Genomic DNA, 21755 nt, shown 5'->3' on the forward strand with positions numbered 1-21755 from the left:
TAGGCATGCAGCTGGTCATGTACTCAGTGAAGGAAGCCCTCCAGGGCAGGCCTTGCTGGCTTCGGGCAGGCCATGATATCTGCTACTACAAGTAAGTACATTTTTGGTGAATAATTGGTGGCTTTCTTTCCCCTCTGTTCCTTTCCCGTTAACTGTATTGATGTTGTTAACCTCTGACCACCAGTGTCACCTATTTCATATGTCTCTAAATTGGTGCTAGTTCAATGTGTTATGTGCTTCCACCTTCGGAAAACAGCTACAAGTGAGATGTCTGTATTACATGCCTGGGGAGAAACAGGAGATGCGCAGAATTCATTTCCCCAGGAGGAGGGAGGAGGAAAGGGAATGGGGACTGCTCAAACCTTGCTGATGCAGGCCAGGAGTAGAAGGAAGCTTAACTCACAAAGGTAGTGTTAGGTGGCTTTTTCTCCTGTCCAGAAGAAATGACCTGGATGGGATCATTGTTCTTCTTTTGCATACATCAACTCTTGTAAGAGATGTAGGAGCTAAGGAGCTTAAAGGGTTAGCACATACATAGGGGATGTGTGTATAGGTGAAAATAGACAGATACAAATACACCTTTATTTGTTTGTGAATCTATCTCTGTGCCTCAGTATCTTCACCAGCTTCCCTTCTCTGCGAAGCTGGAATTCAAATCCTAGAAGGCAAACTGCTTTGTGGACCACACTTACTGGCACCCCAGCACTGTTTATAAACCTTGTCCTATAGCAGAAACAGTAGAGGTGAGCCTTACTCACTGTCATATGGGAACTTCTGTCTTTCTACTGGGGCAGGCAACAGTGGTGTAAAGGAGTTCTGACAAGCTCAGGGCTGGTATTTATGGAAGTTCCCTGTTTCAGGCTGTTTCTGCAGTGTGTCAGAGCCTCAGAATAAAACCACTAGATCAGTCTAATCTTTAACTTATCTCTGAGCTGGAGCTTGACTCATGTAAGAAATATTTTCACCCAGGTATCTCATTTCCATGCAGAAAACTGATCCCTGTATCATTCCGGTTATTACAGTCAAAGGAGAGAAGTGTGGAGATTGGGGTTTCAGTAGGTTGAATAAACCCTGCTTTATTTTCTCAAGGCTTCCAGAATGTTATCCACAACATTTATTAACTATTTTAAAGATGATGATTGAAAGGGTTTTCAGGACTAGAATAATTGGTATGTTTTGCATTACAAAATCTGTGCAGAGTTGAAGGCTGAGGGACAGAACAGAAGAAGTAGGAAAATTACAGGTGTGAGTAAATATGTTCAGTCGAGTGCCTGTGAGTGGAACGTCTGGAAATGATGCAGCCTGGAAGAGGAACACTGCACTGCAAAAAAGAGGTCATACATTGAGGATGAACGGTTAGAGCATCATGGGTGAAGTCAACATACTTTGTAACCAAATACTGTGACATTTGGGGTTAGTTAACTATTTTATCCTGGCCTTACCTGTCACAACCTGAAAGCTGGGGCTGAGAATGCTTGAGTGACAAGTCTTCCCATTGTTTTTTTTTTGATGTTCTTCTAATTCATATATTGTTTTGTATCATGATTCCTATTCACTAATTTGCATCACCAAAATGTCTCAGGACTCTATGGGTACTGTATTAAGTGCTGTATAAACAAAACAAAAGTCCAGTCTTTGCCTCAAATGCTTGGCAGTTGGAGAACAGAGCTTGGGCTACCCAATGATTGCAGATGGGCAGGGAAATACAAAAAAAACAGAAATGTATTAACACAATTAACAATAATGATTGTCTGGCATGGTGAGTAGTGCTCTCTGGATTAGAGCTGAACTTTTCTGATGTTCTAAATGGTACTCCTTTCTTCATGAACTCATGTGCTGAGGCTGATTTTAGAAACTGATGTGAAATAATGGACTTTTTCTTTGTAAGAAATTGTATTTGGGTTGTAGTTCACAATTTTGCTGTTAAGGTTCAGAGGTGGTTATGTTCACAAGTGGATTTGATGAGACAATAAACTGAAATACTGTCAGTGGGCTACCTTCCAGAAGTAGCAGAGCCTCAAACTTGTGTTGATACCAAAAAGTTCCAAGTCATTCCAAATACCTATTGTAATCTCTTCAATTTATTTTTTTGTGGGAGAGAGCAGCTATTTTATTTTGTTCCAAATACTCTTCACTAACCTTTATTCACCTAACCTTTTCTATCTCAAGAGCTAACGTATCGTGGTGCAGTGGCTTCCCTTTGCATGCCTGTAACCTCTGACTTCTGTGAGTATTGGCATCTGGTTGGGAAAACTTAACATGCTCATTACCATAGCAGTGGCTTCTCGTGTCATTAACTAGGCAGTTATTGTGCAGTGATAAAACAGCAGCTGACTTCTGAGATTAAGCCATGATTGTACAATTAAGCTTGTAATCAGATTCTTGCTCAGAATAAGTGAGAGAATGCAGTTTATTGATTTGGAATATTCTGTGTTTTCTAACTGTACATTGAATTATATGTCAACAAATTCATCTAGGGTAACTACTTGTTGCCTGTCTCATTTATTGTTTATTCCAGGTTTATGCATGTTCTTGTATATACAAGAACGTGCATAAACATACATATATATGCACTTTTAACTCTACTGAAGCTCAAATCTTTTTGTTTCAGTGATTACAGGAGAGATTCCCAGTCATGAGAAGTTGTACTGTGGGGAGGGAATGTGAGGAAAGCATGTTTGAATTTGCTCAGACTTTGGCTCAGAATAGGAGGAGATGGGATTGCAATAGGGGTATCATGCTGCTTGTGTTGTGGGGAAAGCAGCTCACTTCATTTCCATTCACTCTGGTCACAGATATCCTGGGGTGGGACTGCCAGATTTTGAAGGGAACCTCATCTAGTTACTTTTACCAGGAGTTATTAATAAGTTTGGGAAAAGCGTTATATTTGCAAAAATAAGGAGGTACTCAAAGATGCCCTTAATTGCTTTTGCAATCTTGTTATTTTTTGCAAATTTGTTATTGAAAGCAACCTCTGAGCTGAGGGACAGTGGGAGGAAAGGCACATTTGCACGATGTCTGGGTGATGCACGTTGGCTGATCTTTGCTGACATTCATCGTCACTGACGATGGGATAGTTCACTCATAAAGATGAATGTTGTGGCACAGCTCTGTCATCGCACACCCCTCCCATATGTCTCACGAGAGTTTTTATGTTACGGGGAGTATTAGCAGTGCTCTTGTCAAAAGGCAGCTGAGTGACACTTCTGCTCTATTTTATTGCCTCTCTGTGAAGTGACAGGATACACCCGTGATAAACAGAGTTACTGTAAGATCATCTAATTCACTTGCTGTCTTGGCAGCTTTTATGTGCTGAATAATATTCCTTTCCGGCAAATTATTTAAGGAACAATGGCAGCATGCTGAATTGGCAACAATGCGCTTGTGCCTTTGGTTTCATGGCTCATTCTAAGCATATTATCTAACCTCCAGCTTTTCCAGACAATAGTCAGATCACAGATAGTAATGAGGTACATGGAGTGTTTTGTTCTCAGCTCGCCACTAAAGACTTGGCTGTTTGGTGATCATAGCAGTGTTAGAACTAGGTCTTCTCTCTTCCCTTCAGCATCTTTATAATCATATTAGATGAAATCATCTTCATAGCATTAGCAGGCCACCTCTCAGTTCTAATGATATCTACAAGGGAGGGCTGAGACACCGGTCTCAGTCTGAGAGCACCTGACCTTTACAATACGACTGAAAGCCTTAATAGTAAGATGTCTGTGGGAATATTCTGCTTTGACTGGGATTCTGCCTGTAATCTTGGCAATAAAGATGTCTCAGCATGGCTTTGGCCCTTGAAAAGGAAGTTGTGTTGTGCATTTTCCAGTTTCCAATGTCATAGATCCCAAAATAACAGCTATTCCTTGTAAATTGTTCAATACTGCTTTCTTCATGATATGAAGCAGGGTGTTACTGAAGCATATTGCACTTAGCAGCCATGCTTGGAGATGTAAGGTCAGGGCATGTAAAACGAGGACACCAGACTCCAGGCAGTAGAAGGATTTTGGACAAAGAAAATCCATCAGCAGATTAGAAGTGATAAATATTTTACTTTCCATTTGGACTCTGTTTTGAAATGACCTGGAAATCTCGAGTATTGATACTTTCTTTGACTGTTTTAGTCTAACCTGGTACAATGCTGTATTCCATTACCTATCAGTGCTTTTTACTATACTAAATGCTTCAGACAGGAAGTCTAAAGAAGAGATGACCAAGAGGTGGTGTTCTCGTATCACTTGGTGCTTTTGAATTCCTGGGTTACAATCCAGCTCCTTTAGTGACCTGTCTATATCTTTGGCCAAGTGGCTTCACCTGTCTGTGTCTCAGTTTCCTTCTCTATAAAGGATGGAAAATTAGTCACTTACCTGTCACCCAAAGAATGGGAAGAGATAAATTGGAAGCAGGTTTTAATGAGATAGTGCTTGCAAAGGTCTTTTAAGCTAAAAAAATTATTGTTCAGAGTAAGTGATTAGTATTATTATTATCTTTCCATCACAGCTATGCTAGAAATATACTACCTGTACATTGTTTCTGAAGGAGAACAGCAAACAAAATGATTTAACTATTATAAAGTGAATGAAAGGCACAGTAGCTACAGCTTGCATGCTGATTAAAAAACCCACACTGATCTCTTAGTATTAGTTTCTAGAAAGCATGTGAGACTTTGTGAACATTTTTTGAAAGAGAACACAAATAAGGTAGTGTGAGGATCAGATGTTGCTAGAGTCTTTTTTTCCTTCTCTCTTCCTTGCTTATTAATTGGGCTTCATGCTGGTATGGTAAAGTGTTGTGATGAAAAAGGTGGAGGAACAAGAAGGCAATAGAGTCATCTTGGGGTGACAGCAGTAGGAGAGGGAGGCAAGGAGGAAAAATGCTATTTTTTTAGGTTTCTTTTTAAAAGGGTCAGAGCTACTGCATTGTATGATGGATTGCAAGGAGACCAGATTATATGCAGTAGGAATACATGATCATTTACTTTTCTTACACACGGGTGGTTTTTCTTTTCAATGCATGAGGAAAGAATATTGAAGCCTCACAAAGCCACTTGTGAACTTCCTGATGCTACCAGATGGTTTGCTATAGATTGAAGTAGGTGTCAAGAAGTGATTCAAAGGTCAGAAATACCTGCTCTGGGCGAGCAGTTTTCTGGAACCGCAGAGGTGCTCAGAACAAGAATGAAACGTGCTGCTAAGCAGTTCAGCGAGCATGCTGTGCATCGGTGCCCTCAGGATCATGGCATCTGAGCACTGTCAGGAGTAAGGACCATTGACTCTCAGCATAGCATCAAGGTCAGAGGTGTCTGGTGGTGTAAAACCTCCGAGTTAAGTGGCATTTTAGACAGGAGAGAGATTTTTGGCTGCACAATTACAGACTATAGAGGGAGAAGCCTTTACTGGAGCGTTATGGACAGGTGGGAATACTTTCCCTAATGTGTTTGTAAGATATTATTTAGGCAGCATCTGCCCACAAAGACCTGCTTCCTCCCACACCTCTGACTAAAAATGCGAATTTGGAGGTGAGGACTCAGAAGATCTCAGCACTTTGTGACAGTTCTTTATGAATAAGGTCATCTAACCATCCAAGTGACACTGAGTGTAATAGAGGCTATGGAGATGAGTAGTTTCTTTATGCACTATACAAGAAATGGTTCTTAATTATCCTTCACTGTCAAAATTAACAGTAACTAGGTTTAAATGTCATTGTGCTGACTTAAAAAGAAATCCTGGATCCACTGAAACACATATGTAATAGCTAAGTAGATGTTTCTATATTTGTGAGTTCATTACATTATTTTTTTTCCCCCCTCTGAGTCTCTTTGTCCAATATTAAGGTGGTTTATTTGCAAAAGAAATGTTGGGGTGAAGGGTTCAGCTGAGAATAAAATCAGAGGCTTTTCAGTTTGCCAGTGTGACTCAGTGTTCCTGTACTATCTATTGATCCAGTCAGTATCACTCACCCCACAGGTTCCTGACTATTAAATTCAGGTGAAAACTCAGCAGCATTGTATTGTGTCGTCTTTATGAAAAAGAGCTGATTATTTTGGAGAATTTGACAAGAATAATTATCTTTTCTCTCCACCCCTTTGAATAAAAATGAACAGCAGCAAAATAAACTAGTATTGTAAATTTCAGGAGCTGAAATTGCATCTTTTGGTTGCCTCTTCTATTTTGCATTTTAATGCAACATTGATGATAACATTTGTCAAAGAAACCTCACAGTTCTTCAGAATCAGAAGGTTCGGCAACAGCATAATTGGTGCAATGTGGGAAAAATATTGTTTGAAATGTATTTATGGATGCGATTTGCCGTGAGGCTTCTCCCTAAAGTGCATGAATTGTCTCTTCATCTCGGCTGAAAGAAAACTTTCTTACTCAGCCGAAAGTTATTTATCAGAGTAAGTCTCCTGCAAGGGAGCTGATGCTGGGACTAGATTGAGAAGCTCACTTTAAGGTGTTGGAGTTTAAATTAAAGGAGCGTGAAGGCCTGAGTGCACTAGTAGACCTTGATGACCCTGACCAGCCTACCCAGGGCCCCCACCCGCACCCTCTGCCCATGGGCCCAGGAGCTCTGTTTGAGCTCTCTCCTGGCCACTCAGTCCCTCTCTGAGCTCTGTTGTAGTGAGGCTTTGCTATGAACTCCGGTGATCTGGATCCTGACAGACCTCCTGGCTTGACCCAGGTCTGCTTCATCACCACAAGCTGGTCTGATGATCTGGATGTGTGGTTGAACATGTATGCACCCCACTAGCCTAGGCGTGACCTGCTCAGGTACTGTGGGAGGGGGCCCTGGCTGGTGAGGCCCCTGCTCTGCTGGCTTCCTTATCAAGCTCAGCTCCTTGTTTTTAGGGAGCAACTGGTCCTCACTGCTCCCTGACAGGGAGAGGCTCAAGTCTTCAAAAAGGAGGGATCCATAAGGATTTTTTGGGTAGCTTATAACCTGCAAATATGCATGAGGTTTCTACTCTGTGTGCAGTCTCTACTCAAACCAACTCTTCTACTCAAGAAAAAACCTTCATGATATTTTAAATATTCTTGTGTCCCATTTATTTTCTTTTTTTAATTATTTCTAGAGTATCCCTTTTCTTCCTGTGGTGGAACCGAATGGTTGGTTTGGTAGGGTATTCATACTTTCTAAATCTCCAGGCTTTCACAGAATGCTTTCACATGGCATTGTTCAGGGCTGTGAATAGGTACCTGCATCTCTGAGCGAGGTAATTCAGATGTAGGAAGCAATACAGTGGTGTTAGCTGAATGCATTAGTTTGAATATGTCTGGACTGTGCTATGTGAACTAGTACCAGCTGGCTTCTTATTTGCACCTCCACAAAATGAAACTGTTATTTTCCTATGGGAGTGCTCTCATCCATCAGCGGCATGTGACTGGTTGTACCTAGTACTGCCACACGCAGTTCTGCCTCTTAACTCCCTGCCAGTCTTTGTGTACCATGTGGGTCCCAAGACACCCTTGAATCTGGTGTATCACCTCGGTCTACTTACCATCGTGATCCTGTTTCCATCTCTGTCTAGTGGAGCCATGGCTTCTCTAACCTTCCTTCTTTCGCGTAGCCTGGAGGTGTGTTGCTGGATGTTGTTTAGCACTGTGTTATATTTTTGTACCTATTCATTGTTGGGATTGGATTCATTGTACTTCTACAGGGATTTCCCAGTCTTGGTGCAATGACTGGTTGAGTATGGAGCCCACCTGCAGCGCGAGACAAACTCATTCGGAGTAGACACTTCTCTGAATGCTTAGTTCTTTCGTGGCTGCTCCAAACATGCACCTAGAAGCTATAACCGTCTACTTTCCTCTTTTTCCAGAAACCACTACTACTGCAGTGCAGCTGCAGGAGAAGGCATGAGAGGAAAATGCTACTACACGCTCACCTTCAGTATCAAATTCCCTCACAAAGATGATGTCTGCTATCTGGCCTACCATTATCCCTACACTTACTCCACAATGATGGTAATATTGATGTGTCCAACCAGATAAGCTTATTGGTCTGACGGTTTGGAGCTGCCTTGGGTATGAGATTTTGAGACAGTGTAGAGAAATTTCTGTATGGGATAATCTGGGGTACAAAGCACTAGTGCTTATACCAGTCAGAAGATAATGCAAACCAAAGATGTCTCCGTTTGCCTGGAGTGAGAAACAGGTAGCTAAAGATAATGACAAGTCAGAAGTGAATGCTTGCCTGCTCCTCCTCCTGACAAGGTAACAGCTCAGCTTTCAGAGCTGCACCCAGCAGTGCCACAGTGCTGGACATCATTTGAATGCTTTGTCAGCTGTGACCTCTGTGCCAGCTGGAGTGTCAGTAGGCATTTGTGACACTCCCACCAGTGCTGTCAGCACAGAAACTAAAAGAATACAAGTCTAAGGTGTAAATTGTATTATTGAGTTGTACCAAGTTTGCTTCCTGGGGAAGGATTTGTTTTCTACAGCCTTTTCTGGCCAGGGGTGGATGGTAAGGGAATTTTCTGGGAAATGCATCCAATGAGCTTTCTCTATGATTGATGTACGAGAGCCCAAGGTCTGAAAGGAAGGTAGGATAGAAGAAGGGAAATTAATAGGTTCGGAAGTAGCTTTGCTTTGCTGTTAAAAATGAGAAAGGTGTTATTGAAAAAGATGACACACAGTTCCGGTAGTTCTGTTCCCCTTCCTTTTCCCCCCAGTTTCCATTGCTAGCACTTTTTCTAGGCAATAAGTGTTGCTGTGGGTTGGTGAAGCTTGGACTTACTCTATTTTTTGCAATTATATCAGTTTGCTATTACGAAATATGAAAGACTATGCTTTCAAGGGAGACAATGTCCTCTCCCACTTACTAGCCATGCTGCTCCCACTCAAACAACAGTTTCTTGTCAACTGGTTTGCATCCCGTTATAAGATGTTCAAAGAAACTGCTTCCAATATCTGGGAGAGGGCCAGTCAAGCCTTCAGAGTCCAAGCTATGCTTGCCAGCTCACTTCTCATTAGGCTTATGGGTACCAGTTACTCCTCAAAATCAATGAGGAAGAGAGTATGCTGGTAGCAGGGTTTGACCTGTAGCCTTGAAGGCAAGTATGTACTACAGTCTCCAGGGGAAAAGACAAATGTGATACTGAAGAATTGGGTAGACTTATTCACCGCCATACTTTACAGAAATGCAGTGCCTCATCATTATTTTACTGTTATTGATTTCTAGCTTCTGCTGGCACAAAAGCAAGAGAGACTTGGAGAGTTCGTATGCTCTGGGGATCCCTGAGTATCTCACCTGCTCCTGAATGAATAGAATAGAGATGAAAAAGATGCTATTCCTAGATTTGCAGGGCCAAGTCTCGAAGTATTTCAGTACCTCTTCAAATAAAATGCTTATTGAAGTTCAAGGGAATTTTGTTCTAGGAAAAGTTTAAATGAACTCAGACTCAGAAAGGGCCATAAAGTTTGGTAAATGGGAATAATGGATGGAAAAGATTGATAGATTGTCATGTCCACCTCTTTAGCAAAAGCGAAATTGTTGCCTCTAATAATTCTAAAAAGCTTCTTTGCTTGGACCAGTTTAAAATGTTGAGTGATGCAATTTACATGTTTCTACGTTACTTTAATTTCCTCGATAAATAAAGCAAAGCAGGTTTGTGCACTAGCAGATTTCATTTTAAAGCATTTGTCCATTGGTGAAGTATGTTGGTTTTGCATATCAGTAGTAAATTAAAAGTGATTACGAACCCAAGGGCTCAATTAAATACATAGTGCTTTGGGGAAGAAGATAAACTTGTACGTTGAGTTAGTAATTTGAAAATGTTTTAAAATATCATATATATTTAATAGTTACAGACATATTTACAGGAAATACACATTGCAGAATCTTATTTGAACTGGATGCACTCTGCAGTTCATTACTTCTTGTCCATTAGTAATTACATTTATTTTATGAACAGTAATTTATCTATTTTTACATCACAGTGTTAATTGTTTGGATATCTAGCCGAAATCTCTGTGGCAGCTATACCCAATTAAGCTTCACTGGGAACCAGGAACATAAGTAAACGATTATATTGAGTTCTCTGTATCTATGCGAGATCGTCAGACGAGTCTAATAATTGAATTTACTTTATAGAGCAGTATGTTAATTGTTTTATGACATAAATGACTGTAAATTTCAGTTCTGTGTTTCCGTTCAAATGGATACTTGGAAAGCAGTCTGAAAGAGGGCGAGCTCTAAGGTTTGAGGAACAGGAATATCTTGCCCCATAAACGTTGATTAAAATTTAGCCCTGACTTGTAGAAACAAAATTTATCATATAAGGGTTGTTCAGTGAATTCGTGTGGTTTAGTTAAACTGCTGTTAGGACAAGCGTGTATGCTTTACTATACCTATTTCTACCAATTGAGAGACAAGTGGTGTTCCACAACACTTAGAAACACCCCGTGATGGGATTGCTTACACCCGTCTTGCCACTTGCAATTACAATGTAAACAGAGAGAACTACACGTCATCTGGTGTGTGGGTGGCAAGTGGCTATGTGTCTAATGAGGCAATCAGAATTTGTTCCAAAAAGTCATTTTTTTAAGCTGTTAGTTCTTTTTCTCAAATTTCTCAAGATGCTGTTGGACTTCAGAATTTTTTAAAACTGCCATAAACTTTGCAGGGCGGGGGGGAATAAAATTTCATTTTTAAATAACGACTTAGAAAGAACCTCTTTAAATTTCCCCCTACTGATTTTACAAAAACGTTGTTTCGATGTAAACTTTTTGACTGCCTCTGGTGTGGAGTTGTTCCTGAGCTTCACTGACGTATGATTGACAGCTAACCAGCCAGTTCTATAAATGCTTAAAAATGGCGAGTTTTCTCACATTTTTACACAGTCCCTATTGAAACTTAAGGAGTAGGTAGTTCTCTTTCGGACTTCATGTATGCATAGAAATTTCTTTACACTAATAAGAAAAGCACGTAGGAACTGTTTAGATAGATCATAGAATAGTTTAGGTTGGAAGGGGCTTTTAAAGGTCATCTAGTCCAACCTCCCAGCAAGTAGCAGAGACATCTTCAACTAGGTTGTGATATAAGAGTAAATAGTCCTGTGCAGCTTCAGTGAACTGGGATGTATTCTGAATGGGTTGTGCATGTTTGTGAGATGTAAAAGGTGATGATGCTAACTGGCAGGAGAGAGAAGCTGGGAAGTTAGCAAGAGATGAAATTAGTACCAATAATAACATACAGCTAGTGGAATAAAATCAGATTTTATAGACCGTGAACTCATTTATAAATCTGCTTCCTCGCTTCTTTCTCAGTCCCATCTTGATATCCTGGAACAAAATAGGAACCCCAAGAAGGTTTACTGGAGGCATCAGACGCTCTGCCAGACGCTAGGAGGAAACCCATGCCCATTGCTCACGATCACTGCTATGCCAGAATCTAAAAAAAGAGACCACTTGGAGCAGTTCTGTAAGTAGCCAAATGAAGCATTAAAAAAGATGCTGGCGACTTGTGGTCATGTCAGCAGTGGCAATGACAACCTGTTTTGTGAATATGTTGATTTTCTTGCCTTTCTCACATTGGAAAAAGAAATCTAAATACCAGGAATATCCAATTACAATGCTTTTTGAAACTGCAGATTTACATGGAAGAGAGAGGAGAGCTGACACCATTTTTTACTTCAAATTTTTCTTTAATGATCTGAAACAATCACTAAGTTCAATATCAAATATATCCCATAGCAAGAAATTGCATTCAAATAATTAGTTTAAAGAGAAATTTTAATTATTTTATTTGGTTGATGTTCCAAATTGAAATGATTTATTTAGTTTGAGGTCTCAAACTTGGGGGGAAAAAAAAAAAAGTACAAGATCACTCTTTCCCAGCTGTGAACAGCGATTGAAGTGTTCTGGTGGAATTCCACCTCCTTCAACATGCCTGGTAGATCCATCTGGCTACAATATAGCTCCTTGCATTCTATCCGAGTCCTATCTGATGGTGTATTATCTAATGGTAAATGTCATAACTGCGGTGTTACATCTAGAACTGGTTGTTTTTCATTGTGAAAGTCAAAGATTTAGACCGTCAGTGGCCATGAATAACAAAATTAAGATACCAGGTAACTGATAAGAAGATTCTGGTTAGAATCACATGGGATTAGCTTTGATTTGAGAGCCTAAACGACTAGCTACTCATATGTAAGTTGACTTTGATTCAGTAACAAGGCATAAACTAACTTTTTGATCTCTGCTCTTCTCACGTCTATAACACAGGTTGAGAACTTTGAGGGACTGTGGATATTTAAATTGCCTTAAGATCTTTTTGTGGATGTTAAGCAAATACATATCATTATCTCACCAAGATCTTAGGCTAGAAGTATTCAAAAGAATTCTGTGGTATGAACCATGTTTCTCATTGCAGAATTCTTCTTTCAGGGTTATGTGGTGCTATATGATTAGGACTCCTCATAACGTCCATGCTATATGTATAAACTAAAAGGAAGCTCAAATATCAGTGTTGATGAAAATTATTACTCTTTCCTAGTTCAGGTTTAGAGCACAGTGACTGCAGTTATGCTGACATTACAGTGTAATCATCCTGAGCTCATACCTTTTTATTATAATAATTTTATTAGAAATTGAGCAAATTTCTGAAAATGAACGTGCTTTTCTAGGTTGAAATCTTAAATCAAAATTGCCAAGTACAGGCTACATGGGAATTCACAAGGTGCATGCATGTACACAGCTTTGATGGCAGAAATCCAGAGAAAACTGGATTGTTGGTGTTTCTATTATTAGTATTATTTACACTGCAGTAGCACATGCAACACATGATTAGGAGGTTTGGCTGTGGTGAGTGTTGTCCATGCCTGACATAAAGAGATAATTCCTGCCCTTAAGCACTTTTGTTCCATGGTAATGATGATATAGAACAGAAAACCAGTGGGTGGGAGTTGTGTTGGGGGAGGTTGGTTATATAAAGAAGCCTTTGGCACACTGCAGACGATCACCTGGTTAGATGTTAGCTGTTGACAGCAATTTTTAAACCTTATGGCAGAAGGTCTTACTAGGGCAACTGAAAGAAAGTTGGAATAGTTTATTTGAGGATTGGAATCCTCCAGAAGAGACATGCAGTAAACAAGTTTTTCTGCCTAGGTGAGTATGCTTTTCCAATGCAGAGACAAAGCAAAAGCTAAGCTAACGTTTGGTTTTATCAAAGCAAGGACTTGGGAGTGGGTCAGTTGCATGATGAGCAAGTGTGCTAAATGCTGAATTCAAGTGCCTTTGGCTTTGGAAGGACTTCCTGGAAAGTGCATTTTGTCATACAAAAGCAAAAAACCACAACCAACCAATTTCAAAATCCCCGGCGTTTTTGTAAAATGGCATTCTTGCTTTCTGACCAGCCCCACAACATGCCCAGGTCTATAGTCATGCAGATGCAGTAATCGGGATTACAAACTCTGGAAGAAAATCACAGAGCTGTACCAATGGAGCTAAAGCAGGAATAGTTAAGGATGCTTTTACTTTTAGCATCAGACACAAGAGGGAAACATAATCGCATATACTACTAATATGGTAGACTCTGTACCACCTACAGTCCTTGAGGCTGGCTCTGGACTGATGCCTTGTTGTGCCAGGTGTGGTACAGCACGGGAGAATAGATGGCCTCTGTGTATGCAGGACTTACAACCTATATTCAAGACACTTGAAAGGCACAGATGCTGAAATGAGGATCATGAGGAAACGACAACACAGGACTGAGCAGTGCAATAATACTCCAAAAGTCACACTGCTTTGGGGGACTATTGTGATATAAATGTGACAATATTAGGAGTCATTGCCATTTTCTGGAGCCCTGTATTCTCAGAACATGTCAGAATGCATTTTGCAGCATTAAAAGAGAGTCTGGCAGGCTTCCAAAGGTCATTCACCTGTCTGCGAAGGCAAGGCTTGGCTTATTCAGCACAGATTTGCTGGAAGATTCGTAGAGGATCTATGAATGGGTTGGACAGATACTTGTTTAGAACACTTCAGGCTGTTGTAATATTCAGCATCTGGGTTCAAATCCCAATTATGTGGCCAAAGTCCTCTATTTTCATCCCCTGGTTTGTGGTCTTACATGAATTCAGTGGGAGCTTGTAGTTCTGACCAAAATGCCATGAAATCATGTGCCACTAAACTCTTTCTCTGAAGCTTTGCAATGTAATAAGATTGAGGACTTCCTAGATCTGTCTATGAACCAATTGAACTTAATCAAAACAGAAAATGTGGAAAACCCAGTTGTCTGAACTAAAGCAGAAATTTGGGGAAAGAGGGTCAAGGCCAAGCAAAACAGTTTCTCTCAAGTTTCCAAGACTATGAAAGTAAACACCAATACTCTTAGGTGATGAAAATATTTGTTTTTTATCAAGTGGAAGAACAGCAAGGCAGCATACCATGTTTCATGCTGTGGGGAATGCCTATAGGCAAATCTGAATAATCAGATTGTGTGCTTGTTTTTTTTAAGCAGCTTGGTTAATTATGGCTTTTGGGGACGTGCTTAGCCTAATTTGTGCTGCTTTGTGTGGCTTTGATCAGCAGTTAACTTTGCAATTTCCTTGTCTTGTATGACATGCCCTTCTCTGAAGTGGTTTGGCTGATGGAAGGACCTATTTGTCAGTATTTTCCCATCTAAAACCATAACTCAAAAGCAACAACTTAGAGTTACATGTGAACAGACCAAAGGGTGAAGGTTTTCCCAGTAATAACTCTCCTTGGTTTGTATGGTCTCCATGTATATGTACTTTAGCTTGAGAAGTGAGGTGGAGCTCCAGCACTGGGGAACTTGGCATGTGGGTAATGAATAAAAATTGATGGCCATCGTTCTTTCTTTCTGGTCCTGGCCAATTCATAGTTTTCACAAGCTATAGTAATTTTGCTTTCCTGTCAAATTTGTTATTTCTTCTTTGTACATTTGTTAATCTGTACCTTGAGAGATACTTTTCAATAATGCCAGTGCCGCAGGTAAACAAAGCTCACCAGGACTTTGTGGCTGCTACACAGAATAGTACTTAAATACGCTAAATCCTTCTCTAGCATAGATACATGGGGAGTGGGAAACATCACTGATGAAGAGGCGTTGGGTGGGTGAGGAGTGCTGGGAGGACAGCGTGATCAGCCCAGTAAGAGTCCAGTGGGACTGGGTTATTGGTGCTGACCTGGAGGTGCTGATAGAGTGGGAGCAGGCTAGGGACAATGAGGGCATGGCAACCTCTGTGTCAGCTGTGCTTTATTTTCCTTACTCAACTTTTTCAGATTGGTCTTGTCAGGCTTTTGATTAATGTGGCCGTAGGATGGTTAAATTTGTCTGAGTTACATTTATTAACGTGCGCTTTGTTAATAGGAAGCATAAGCCATGCACGCTCGCAGGCACTGCACATTCACTGCGTACTGAAGGGAAGAAAAATGGGCTGCTGTTTTCCTTCATTATGCCTTGGTTTTCTGTAGCTTTGATATTCACTTTAGGCTCCCTTCTCCTTCCTCTCTTTCTCTCTCCCGTTTATGTGATAGTGGTGTACTGAGTAATCTTAATTAAATGTTCAGTTCTGAGACTGATATGAAGAAAGAAGTGAGCCAGGAACTCTCGGGCTCCCTGTGCTTTGCATCTCGGTCATGCAACAGCTCAGTTACAAACAGCATAACTTCCATTCACGCTTGGTCAACATCCGTGGGTGCCTGAAGGCTGCAACAGGAAGTCTGAGGCTGGTCAGTGGTTTCTGCTGGGCTCTGCAGCTCCATAGACTTGTATGAATAAAAACTAGGAGGGTGACTCTTGTTTTTTGTTGTTTTATTTTAAACTTGCCCTTCCTGCCATCATATGAAGACTGAGCATCCAGCAAGGAGGGATGTCCTTGCTATTCATTCCAATTGCAGTATCCCCCATAGTCTTGTGATAAAGATAAAGCCATTAGTTTTCTATTCTGGCTGTGTGTGGGAAGCACCAATGATGAGACAAAGGGACTGCTTTTTGTCTCCTCTGTTATCTGTCTTTACCATGTTTCACTTTCCCTCCTCCTTATTCCTTCTCACAAAGAGTTAGACAGTAGGTTTGACCTTCTGTAATACACACACAGAGATTTTCCTCAGAAGTCTGTAGCTCTTCTCAGACTTAAAAAAAAAAACAACTATCCCAAAAGAAAAACAAAATCACCACCACCACCCCATAAAAAAAAAACTCACAACAAAACAATGACAACAAAAGACAGTTTTCTATAAGCTTGCACCTGCAGTAAGCTGCATGTTCCACCTCCCTTGGATATTGAATCATCACATGTGAGCCTTAGAAGAGGAAAGAAGTTGGGGAGTGGAGAGGAAGGAATGGTTGGGCAGACATTTACTCTTTGGTGACTTTGTTCTTGACTATGTTAGGTCTAGCCTTAGACATTGCCTGAGGGGAGTTAAAGGGACCTTCAAAGGGAGAGAAATTCCCAATGTCTTTCAGAACATAAACAAATGAGGAAACAGGATGATACATCTTCAAATCTTGGTACTGACTCCCTGCTTGATGAAGTTAATAGGTGCTTGCAGAGCTCTGATTTTCTTGGGTTTGTCACCCAGCGAAGGCAGCGTTAGCAGCACACACAGCAATAGTTTGCAAACTCTTAATTCACAGTGCTATGGGTGCAAATGTGCAGTATGTAACTGTGTCCTGCTAAGCTCCCTGGCAGACAGCTGAGAAGACCCTGCAAGCTGTAGGATACTGTTGTAAGTGGCAGAGCAAATGGGCAGATTAACTCTTCAAAGAAGCGTAAGTAAAAGATCCAAACACTCATACACAGGCAATGATAAAATTCTCTTCTAGTAAAGAAAGTAGAGGATACTGATACGTTGCTTATGTTAACAGAGTGATGGAATTAAAAACATCAAACAAAATGACTGATCAGAGAAGGACAGTTTACACTGTGCTGTTTTGAGCTTGCCATATGAGCATTCCTCAGGAGGTGTTTCCTGGCTGTGCACTGAGTTGGGTGGGTTAGCTCTTGCCTTTAGTTAGAGAAGGGAGAGGCGAGGACATCCCTGAAGTGATGCAGAGTAGGTGCCGTTCTGGGTAGTGCTAATACAGAAGACTAACTGAAACAGTCCCAGAGGAATTCCTTAAAGGAATGAAGATTTTGATGGGTGAGGGTGGTACAGCAGTGGACTACTTCAGTTGACAACTGCCAGCATTGCTATGTTCTCAGCTGAAAGACATGAGCATCATATATTGCCATGGGGGTCAATCCTGCATCCACTGAGAACAGTGTCACTCTGCAGAGTGGGGTGGGTCAGTCGTTGTTTATGGTATCACAAAGAAAGTAATTGCAGAGCTCTCTTCACAGCTGATTGTACTGTTGTGATTCTCATTAATAATAACAATTATGCAGTGTGTTATGAGTATTTCCCCCAGTCAACACACCTGACGAGTGTCCTTTTAGCGGTGTGTAGCATTATAGAGCTCAATTGCAGAGTTTAAAGTTAAACCTAAATGTCTCAGCTAATTAGCAGCATTGGTGAGGGAAATTAAACAAAATATGACACTAGCAAATGGGTTTACATCTTTAATAGCTGTCACTTTGAGTTGCTCTTCTGTCATCACATATCCTCTTTATGCAAGGCTGGGGAAACCATTATGAATATTATCATAAAGAGATAATGACACCTGCTTATCTTAAACATAGTCTTTTGGGGAGTTGAAACACATTTTCTGCCTGAGTCTAAGCATGTTTCCTAAAGATAAAGAGAGTAATATTTTTGGGATAGGTATGGTAGGAGGCATGTGCCCTTTGAATCTGCAGACGCTCCTAGAAAGAGAATGAGGGATAAAATGGGGTTAATGAGATGTCTTTACTTGGTCTCATCTTAAACCTATAGAATTAAGAAGACATAGTCGCTGGATGAAATATTCTAATGTTTCTCAATTTGCTTGCGTAAGCTATTTAGACGGTTGTTTTGCAACTTTGATCTTTTCTCAGAAAGAAAAAAGCCCTTTACCTTTAAATATAATTTGCAGCAAAGAGCAATTCCGAAGCAAAGAACAACAGAGTATGTGAATTGTAGAGGCCACTTATGCAGGATACTGGGAAATAATGATCATGTGGAAAATGTACACAGTTTAATTAAGCGCATTGATTAAATCAATATGATTCAAACAGCTTAGTGCTCCAATCAGCTTAATCTCATTAAATGTAATTCAGGCCTTGATAATTGATTAATAATGCATTATAGTTTATGAATTATTGACTCCAAGTTATTATAACTGTGCCTGCTCCCTGCATGGCAACCGGTGTTGCATGTTAATTATGAAAAGCTCAAGCTCACTTCTCTTGAATAACTTTTTCAAAGCTGGAGATGACATATCTCCTAGCGAAACAGGGATCAAATTAGATCAGCGCCTTATTGGAGTTAGTCCACCCCAAAGGAAAATGCACTCTTTAAAGGAAGCTCTCATCTAATCATGTTGAAACAGGGAGGTAGAATGACCTGCTTTGATTGGTAATGATCTTTCAAGCAGCCAGAAAAACTGCCTGTAGCAATTCAGCTGGAGTGCTAACCTGGCATTGTAGCAGTTCACAACAGCAAGCGCATCTGTTCTTCCTCGAGTGTCCTTGCATGCTGTACCTCCTCCAGCACACACGCACACAGTGTAGCCAATGCTGCGGAACCCTTAGGTCATGTCTCTATGCCAAATATAGAGCAATCCAGTTCCCCATATTTGTCTGGATGCTGAGTGCTTTCTGGAAACAGGACTGATAGGCTTTTATAAAGGCATTTTTACACTGCAAGTGTCACACAAGAAGAAAGAACTGTTGCTGCTATTGATTAAAGTCTTAGGAGAGAAATCAAGAACTGAAGAAAGCCTCCACTCCTCGGGTGGCCCCCCTATTAGACTGCATTTCCACTGAATGTGAACAGAGGATGTTGTCTCAGATTGTTTTTCTAGCTATCTAGGTACTTATTGTGGTCCAAATTGCAATCTTATGCAGAAAGAGTCCACTAGCATTATGTTTCCTTAAAATATTCCATTTACAGAACCTGTTCTGCTTTATCCTTTCATCCCTTCACTGCCTCTATTTCTTATTTGGGATTATACCTGAAAGTCAACAGATTTTAGTGCATATAGAAATTGAGTGAGATGATGATTATAGCAAACTGTGGAGAAAAACATTTTTTTGCTTTATTCTTACATCTCTAATAGTGAGTTTTGTATCTGTGTATTCCCTTGAATTGAAGATTTGCTCCTGATTTGCAAGGGTGCCACGCAGAGGTGCTAGTTCCTCTGTTGCTTTGTACCAAACACTTTGTTTTTGGTGACAGGAAGAGTCAGCTGTTGTGAAAACCATGATCCTGTTTTAATGCAGTAATGAAGAAAGGCTGAATAAAATTGCCATGTAATCTACAATGGTAAATAATTACAAAATTGAGAATACAATAATTTTTTTTCTGCTTGAAAATAGGCGGTTTATCAAGCATCTGAAGCCAAAGCAATGATCTCCAGGTACACAACACTGATTATGTGTGCTCTGAATGTCTCAAGATTGCCTTTCAATGCCAAACATCTCTTCTGTCTTTTCTTTCTGATATCCTAGTCGCAGCAACGTGGCAGTGCGTTGCAAAAAGAGCAGATAAATTCCTGCAAAACTGTGTCCCTGTTTAAGTATCCAGTGTGCTGCCATATAGGTGGAAGTTAGTTGAATGGAACATGAAATTTGAGACAGACACATGGCAGTCTACAGACCAAGTCCAGTATTTTTCATGAGGTGTTAACTGCTCTTTGAGTCCCAGCATTCGGTGGAACTGACTCAGGGCAGCTTTGACACTACGGTCAGCCTTCTGTGAGCTTGGCAAAATGCATATTAATATATTGAATCCAGTTAGTCAAAGCAGCAAGCAATGCACAGAAAACGCTGAACAAGGGTGCTAAACATCCCTTGAAGCATCGGCAACCATGGTGTTTTTTCCAAAGGGAGGAAGAAAATGTTAGGATAATCTCCCTCTCGCACCCTCTGCCTTATGCAACATGCTAGCAGAACAGCCATCTGAAGTGAGATAATTTGTATTGCAGTGGCTGCTTTTCATTCATCTGTAGTTTTTTGAGTTTTTTTTTCCTAAATAGCCTTACTTCTGAAAGTTGGAGATATGTTCTAAGCCGTCCTCTTCTTAGGGGATAGTGCTACAGAATTTTTTGCTGTCTCTTCAGCACTTACTCTGTTACCTTTCCTTCTTTGAGTTACAACAGTCTCATCTTTGTCCTAAGAGACTTGTAACCTTCACATATCCTTTCCAGAGAATATTCTGATTAGCAACAGCATTTTCTGGAGCATAAGTTAGCAATTTCTTCATGGACATGGGCTGGAACATAGGTAGTGCTTAGCACTGGCTACGCTCCAGTCTTCCAGAATATCAGAGCCTCTTCTGATATGTTAATGAATTCGACATCTTGAAAATGCTAAGCTAGGACATATCTTAGTCCTAATTATTTTAGGTTTTGATTGGTTTATTAAGTACCTTAGAAGTTCCTTCTCACAGGAGTGTACTACTTGTATTTTTGTTATAAAGCTTTGAAAATTCTGAATGAAACTGAAAAAGGTTTGGTTATATGTGTTTCTTATATTGTTTTAAAAATTTATAGCCAGCTGCTTGGAACATGCCTGTCCCACAGCCAGTGCCCTGGCCTCGTGGCAGTGGAGCTCCAAGCTTCCGTAGGAGTGATAGGTGGCCCAAATTCTTGCCTTAGCAAAAGGGGAAAAAAAATTTCATTTTCTCTCCGTTAGGTGGAAACACTTCGGAAAAACCTGCAGATGCTGTGCTTCCGATGGCCAATCTGTGTATCTGGTAGAGATACTGAAATACAGCCCCGTGGAGCCCCCAGGCAGCTTTTACTCCCTCAGAAGGTGAACACGCATTAAACTGCTACTAGATTTCTGTTATCAACTTCAAATCACGGCATGAAAAAAACCCCGTATGTCAGTGAGCTGCACATTTCCCGTGCCTAGCCATAAATTCCAGTCACACACGTTCCCGTGGGGCACACGCTAAAAGGTCAATGTGCTACTGTATAAATTAGCCAGAGAAGCATTTGAATTGATTTAAATCTGTTCTCAATGTGACAGAGATGGGCTTTGTGAGGGGGACATAATTTTAGGGTCAGATTGACTGCGGAGACTGAATGTTGTTACGAGCAATATGCTTACTAAGGGGTGAGGAGTTAATGCTTGTGCCTCAGGGTAAAAGCAGAGGTCAGGAAGGGGTTTCTTCCAGCTGGTCTCAATGTTGCCCAGCTGGTTGTGTGTCTTACTACACAGGTTTTTGTTTTGCACAAATTACGAAGTCTGGAACACCTGCTGATGCAGAGTATAAAGTGGGTTGGCCTGAAGGTAGTTGGGTTTTCCCCCCAACACCTGTGTTAAATCAGTTGCTTCTAGCTAATAGAGCTGAAGTGGTGGATGGTGTGGTGGTTTGTCCTCTCTCCTTGAATAAAAGGCCAGTAAGAAGGTTCTTGAGGCCTCTTGGTGGGAAACCTGCTGTAAGGTAAGAACATTGGTGTTTTGTGACAGTAGAGTTTTTACTTGTGTGTGATTATTTTTAATTTTTCCTGTCTTATCTGCTCTCTGTAAGGCAATTAAGACTCCTCTAAGAAGAGGAGATGAGCTATTGGGCTGTCCCAGTGACCAGTTGTTCTCCTTTCCATTGGGTTGTGCCTCCTCACTGATACTACTGGTAAGCTGTGGTAAAGGAGTAAGGGGCAGTACAGCCAGCAGGTTGACCCTGTGAAAAAGTAATCTGTAG

At 40.7% G+C, this 21755-nt stretch overlaps 1 protein-coding gene across 1 annotated transcript in view; it reads left to right on the forward strand.

Annotated features, from left to right (window-relative positions):
- AGBL1 (AGBL carboxypeptidase 1) overlaps positions 1-21755 on the forward strand; it is a 275673-nt gene that overhangs the window by 59430 nt on the left and 194488 nt on the right. The window contains exons 15-17 of the mRNA XM_086620561.1: positions 4-91; positions 7820-7964; positions 11268-11421. Coding sequence (XP_086476687.1) covers positions 4-91; positions 7820-7964; positions 11268-11421 — 387 coding nt within the window. The remainder of the gene's footprint in view (positions 1-3; positions 92-7819; positions 7965-11267; positions 11422-21755) is intronic.

This window comes from Tauraco erythrolophus, chromosome 14, assembly GCF_009769465.1.
Source record: "Tauraco erythrolophus isolate bTauEry1 chromosome 14, bTauEry1.pri, whole genome shotgun sequence".
Lineage (NCBI taxonomy): Eukaryota > Metazoa > Chordata > Aves > Musophagiformes > Musophagidae > Tauraco > Tauraco erythrolophus.